The 6,484-nt window shown below is 29.4% G+C and overlaps 1 protein-coding gene and 1 long non-coding RNA gene across 3 annotated transcripts in view; one reads left to right on the forward strand and one right to left on the reverse strand.

Moving 5' to 3' along the window:
* The first annotated feature begins 10 nt into the window (after positions 1–10).
* The window catches only part of LOC117177043, a 59,533-nt gene continuing 53,059 nt past the window's right edge, over positions 11–6,484 (forward strand). The window contains exon 1 of the long non-coding RNA XR_004467655.1: positions 11–146. This is a non-coding gene — a long non-coding RNA (uncharacterized LOC117177043). The remainder of the gene's footprint in view (positions 147–6,484) is intronic.
* The window catches only part of LOC117177042 (pancreatic triacylglycerol lipase-like), a 115,259-nt gene continuing 111,235 nt past the window's right edge, over positions 2,461–6,484 (reverse strand). For both annotated transcript variants that reach the window (XM_033367506.1, XM_033367505.1), the window contains exon 10: positions 2,461–4,011. In XM_033367506.1, the coding sequence (XP_033223397.1) occupies positions 3,909–4,011 (103 nt within the window). In that variant the 3' untranslated portion in view covers positions 2,461–3,908. The remainder of the gene's footprint in view (positions 4,012–6,484) is intronic.

Here is a 6,484-nt window from a genome sequence, read left to right on the forward strand (position 1 = left end):
TGAGTGTATCTAAATTTTGTCAATAAAGAACGGTTGAATTGATGCTATCAATTCAACCTTATTTTTTAAAAAGTCTTAATTGCTTTTCGACGCATTACATCTTCAAATAAGCAATATTTTGCGCAGAGCTTCTGCTAATTTTAAAGGTAAGCTTCTATAGTATTCTGCTGAATTGTTCAGATACAAGTCATTTTACTTCAAGAATTAAACTTACAATTTTAAGCGTTAGGTCATCTTAGTATTTTTCGTCAAAAATTGGTATTTCTGATAAAAAATACAAGGGAGAACCGAAAAAACTCAAAATGCTTTGATTAATTGGTAATAGCACTGAAAAGTTTGTTTTGTGACATTACAAACAAATTTAAAAAAGTGTTGAAAGAAAACTGTCAAATAAATTTTTTTTCCATTTTTTTAGTGAAGTTTATGAGAGAAAGAAATTAGACGAAAAAAAGTCAGATCAAAAATCTTTCGGCGAAATATAATATTTAAAAAAATGGTTAAAAGTGCAATTTTGTTAACTTCCACTTAAAGTTGAAAAAAAATGTTTTTAAATTATTTTTTCATTCTCTCGTTTTTAATAAACTAAGGAAATACATATATATTTTTATGATTTACAATTTTTTCTATTTTTTTAAAAATTCTTCATTGTGAGCCATTTTTACACAAGATCTGTAAAAATCCGTTTACACAGAATCCGTAAAAAATAGAAAAATTTTGTTGAAATTTCTGTTGGGTAAAGTTTGTGGAAGTGGAAAAAAAGAGAAAACAGAAGACGGAAAAAAGTAAGAAAAAAATTGTTTCTTCGAAATATAATATTTCAGAAAATGAAGAAATGTGCAATTTTGTTAAGTTGTACCTAAAGTTGTCAAAGAAAATGTTCATATTACATTCTCATAATTTATAATTGAATGTTTCGGACTCATGTGAATTTTGACCTATCCAGTTTTCGTCAATTCAGGACGTTTTGAGACCCCGTGAGCCAGAAAAAATATTTTTTACGAAACACACTGGTTTGCGGTCCAAAAAGACAGGTCGAGTTCGTTAGTCATCGTTCTACTGTCAATATTTATCATTTTAGCCGCGAAAAATCAATCTGAGACACGTAATAATTCAATTTTTCTATGAAACTACGTAAGATGCAATAAATAGACAGGCGACCAAAAGTATCTGTTTTTAAAAGTTCTACAAAATTGTTCTTAAATGTTTTTTTTAAATTATAAAAAACAAGACAATGACGATACGTATGTTGCAATACCAATGAGTATTATGCATTGTAATAAAATAAATTTAAACTGAGAATACAATTTAACGCAATATCTGAATAAGACATCCCAGTTTGAGGTACATAAATAAATGTGATATACATTAGACATAATAGTGTTCAATATAATGTAGACAAGTTCATATTTTGAAGAAAATCGAGTGTGAATCACCAGATACGTGATGGGAATATGTTCGTTAAAGCCGAATGAGCTTTAACGGAAGAGAATTCACAATCACCAAATTACAGTTGTCAATGCGTTTTCCTCTAATTTTAAAATATCTGCACAAATTTGGTGGAATTTAAAAAACCGATTGCAAAGCGCGAGATAAATACATTATCGAACGCGAAGCGCGAGAACCAACTGTCGCGCGCCCTATATGCGCTCAAACTTGCGATAACAATGTGCCGCGCAGCAGTCAGATATTTTTTAAGCATTTTTTTGGTGCTCTTTTTAATAAACCGAAGGAACACGCACATATTTTTATGCTTAATGCAAAGGTTTTTTCTACCTAAAAAACGGATCCGGTCTAAACAAATTGTTACGAATCTTGTGTAACAATGGCTCATGTATTAGAATCCGTGAAAACAAGAAAAAATGTTGTTTGAAACTCAAAAGTATGTACGGGTTTCCTTAATTTATTGCAAAAAAACATCCAAGAATAAAAAAACGAAACACATTTTTTTTAATTTTAGGTAGAACTGAACAAAAATGCATTGTTAATTATTTTTTGAAATATATTTCGACGGAAAAATTTGTTTCTTACTTTTTTTCTAATTCATCAGCTTAACCCAACAAAAAAATGGAAAAAATTGCATGGTACAAACGAATAATAATCGCGTGTGTAACCTGCGTTTTTGTTTTCTGGTTATCTAAATTAACGTAAAAAAATTAAATGACGATTATTCAATAAGTTACCAATTTTATGGAAGTTTTACACACCCTAGCTTTTGATCTACATTTTTTAAAATTTTGTACCCACCTTATCATCCACGACAGAGAGTTTTCATTTCTTATTATTTGAGACCAAATCTTCTGTTTTATGATTGAAAACGATAGCCGTATTTTTCTAGGTATTGTGCTATAAAAATACAAAAAAATTACCTAAATTCATAGATTTGTTTCCTTTAAGGATTCTGGATTAAGAAATATTGGAGACGTTTTATTCAAACGGAGCCTTTATTTATTGGGCTGAATCACAAGTTTCGTCCTATAATTAAATATGTATTTAAAAAAATACAAGCATCGCTGTACATTGGTTACGGAAAAATACTTTTTAGATCGTGTAAAAAAATCCTTGATTTTTTTTGGTAAAATTAATGCATTTAAGAAATAAGTGTTAATACTACTACTGATTAATCTGTACAGTACTCATTTCTACCGCAAAAACTTAGAAATTGATGTATATTTACATTTTGCTTCACGATGTAAAAATGGAAGGATATTTCTAAAATCAGGCTAAGCTTTGATTTTAATATACGTAGACCATATCTGAATTTCTAGAAACCCAGAGTTAATGAAGTAATTATTATGAATCACAAAAGATTAACTACTAAAAAATAAAATTAACAACTAAAATTAGTTAAAAACGGTCTCCTAATGTATATAAAGTAGTTCACTAAAGTGAATTATTCTATCAGGGAAAGCTAATATGAGAGACTGAGATAGAAGTAATTCGTTTTGGAAAAGAGGAAAAGCATTTTTTTCCACACTGGATTTTTCTTCGACTAATTTGCTTTCCTTATCGTTAAATATGGCCGCATGAGTCAGGCTTGAAGCCTGTTTAAAGTAGGTTGAGAAATTGTAATCTACAGATAGCCTAGTTTTATCAAATATCTATGTACAACATTTACAATTCGATCATTCGTACTAATACTGGTGAACACGTGTTTCTTATATAACACGCTATATTAGAGAGTCAATATTTGCGTTGAATTAGCCAAAGTCTTAACAAAATATTTTCACTTTTCGAGATATCGCCCAGTGGGGAGAAAACAGTACCCGTGGACAAATCAATTTTTCGCCTGCGCTATTCATCCGATATTACCGGGTTTTTTTATTAGATTTTTTAAAATTGTTTTAAAATTTGTTATTTAACTACAAAGTTGATTTTTTTCAACTTTTCCGAAGTGCCATTTCTTTTAAGACACAATTTATACAAAATCTATTAAGATCTGTGAGCTAAACATTCCCAATCCCAAAAAATGACTTTTCATGAATTCGTTTATGACACAATAACATTTTTTTAAAATTATTCTAACCAACTGGAAATTATTCCCATATAGTTGAAACTATTTTAAGATCTTTGATTGATCTGAATGTCTGAAATCCTTTCAAAATTTAAAAAGCTTCTATTAAAGAAAAATAACGTCTAAATCGGATTATATCGTCCACAGGTACTTTTTTGCCCCACTGTGTGTCGCAAAAGTTCAGCAACAATTCAATTTGAAAAATGTTCGATTTTTCATTAAATTAGACTTTGAAGAATTTTGAGATCTTTTTTATTTAAAATTATTTACTTTTTGTTGGTACTTTGGCTAATGATATTCTTAATTTTGAATTAAGGAGCGAGTGTTCCATGAGACACTGAAATCACTGCACATTTTTTTAACTGACCGGGACGAATATACAATTATATATAATTTGTCAACAATTGTCAATAAACGAGGCAGTTGACCCGCTCGCTATTTCTGCGTAGTCACGTTTGCTTGTTGAACACAGTTTGCTGGAGAAATCTGCTTCTCTTTTCCTGTAAATAAGTAAATTAATTATCGAATCATGGATTTGCAAAATTTAATTTTGCTCTTAGGTCAGCAAGTCACTTTCTACACTTTTGATTACTTTTTGAACAATTATTGTGGTTTCGTTTTTTTGATTCTAATGAGGATTTGGTTAAAAATATAAAAAGTCGGTTTTCACGAAATTCCCACATTTATATTTCTTAACATTTTTTGGTTTAAATTTAACCTTCTATAAGGACTACTCGGGTTAAACATTTTTAATAGTTAGGAGATTTTTTTCCATGAAAACAAATTTTTCGTATTTTCCTGGAAAACAAACAAAAAACTTCAAGATTAAATTTTGGACATCTAGAACATTTTTACAAAAAATACCTTTGCTCTTTTATGATATCGTGTATCGTTTACGAAACAAAATTCGAAAATTATATTTTTATGAAAAAAAAATTCTCTCGGCCAGAAAAATAATTTAACCCGCATAAAAACGATCTAACAAAATAACAAAGAAGAATCTGTTCACACTTTCCAAATTCAAAACAAAAAAAATAAAGAAGATTCTTTAAAACCCCCACATTTTGTATTGATTGCGAAATATTTTATTTTATTTCTGCGAATATAAGAATTCGAAAATTATATTTTTATGAAAAAAAAATTCTCTCGGCCAGAAAAATAATTTAACCCGCATAAAAACGATCTAACAATATAACAAAGAAAAAATCTGTTCATGCTTTCCAAATTTAAACAAAAAAATAAAGAAGACTCTTTAAAAACCCCACATTTTTTATTGATTGCAAAATATTTTATTTTATTTCTGCGAATATAAGAAAGATTTGATTTGATTCAGATCTTACAAATTTTATGCGAACTAAACTATTTTGTGAGTAAGTGAATTTTTCCCTCTGAAAAGGTAATTCAAATTGGATTTTCTAAACAATGCGAGATATCACAAAAGAGCAAGTGCCATTAAAAATGTTGAAATGAGTTCTAAATAAAATAATTTATAATTTGACATTGGCCGTGGCTACGAGGGTCGAAACTTGATACAAATAACCAGATTTTATCGATAAATATAATGTAGACGTTCCCTTTAAGGGTGTTGAATCTATAGCACCCTGCCTAAAATTTGAATTGCCTCATTTTACTCCATAAATATTAGAATTACATTTTTTTAGATAATTAGGACTCATTCCTGTTTTCAATGAAATCTGTATTCTTAGTGAAAAATTGGCTTATTTTGTATAGTTTTTGTGTAAAACGTTTTTTTATATTTGGTTTAGAATTAAAATAAAATAAAAAACGTTTTACAGAAAAACTATTAAAAAAGCCCATTTTCACTAAGAATACAGATTTGATTCAGATCAGGAATAGGCCCTAATTATCTGAAAAAATGTAATTCTAGTAGGGTTGGGCGAAATGAGCATAGCTGTCCTTTTCACGTCAGTATTTAAAATTTACTAATTCATTGCTTGAAAGTAAAGCCTTATATATATTCTACATCTGGGGCGGGATGAGCCAGGCATTGGGGCGAGATGGGTCACGTAATTAAATGAATCATTATATATTATTTATAATTAAGAGTCTTGTTAAGTTTGAGTATTTTAAAATAAAAACATAGCTTTCCAAAATTGAACGGAAAATTTAAAATATTTAACTTCAAAATGATGTAATCGTTATCCTAACCTCTACCGTAACTAACACTACAAACAGTAAATAGAAAAACGAATTATACCCACATATCTTTTAATAATTATATTACAGAAATAAATATAGCAATTTTTCGACTTGGCCATGTACATTATCTCAGAAAAAGATAAATTCTACAATACGTAAACTCCCACATTCTAGACCTGTGTACTGCATATTACTGCATGACACTGAATTTCATATATAGTAGGGTATTCAACCGTTTTTTTACACGTTTGCCGTATTTTTAAACCACAAAAATATTTTTCTTATGTTTTTAGCATTTTACGAGTTTTAAAACAAATTTATTTAGGAAATACACCAGAAAAAGTGCTCTCTCTCTTCTAGTTGACAGCAACTCATATTATTTGATCATACCTATAACAGTGCTGTTTTCATAATTTTTCTGAGAATTTTTGTCGACAAGATTAGTTTTTTATACGTTTACACCATTATTAACACCTTTCACAATCTGATAATATGAAACATTGGATCCTAACCTACTGACTGCTACACTAAGAGTTAGGTTAATGCACAGGAAGAGGTGGCTCATTATGCCCCAGAACAGTGGCTCATTTCGTCCCATATGACATTTTTTAGTCAAATCAAAATTTCACCTATTTCGGTTTTACAATTACTAGGCAGTCTGATAAGTCCCTGAAAAATGAAACACGGAGACGTTTTTTTGGCCAAAGTCAGATTTATTTTTCAACATACTCTCCTTTTAGGTCGATACAGCGAGTCCAACGATTTTCTAACTTTTTGATACCGTCCGAAAAGTACTCGATCGGAAGGTCTCCA

Source organism: Belonocnema kinseyi, chromosome 7, assembly GCF_010883055.1.
Source record: "Belonocnema kinseyi isolate 2016_QV_RU_SX_M_011 chromosome 7, B_treatae_v1, whole genome shotgun sequence".
Lineage (NCBI taxonomy): Eukaryota > Metazoa > Arthropoda > Insecta > Hymenoptera > Cynipidae > Belonocnema > Belonocnema kinseyi.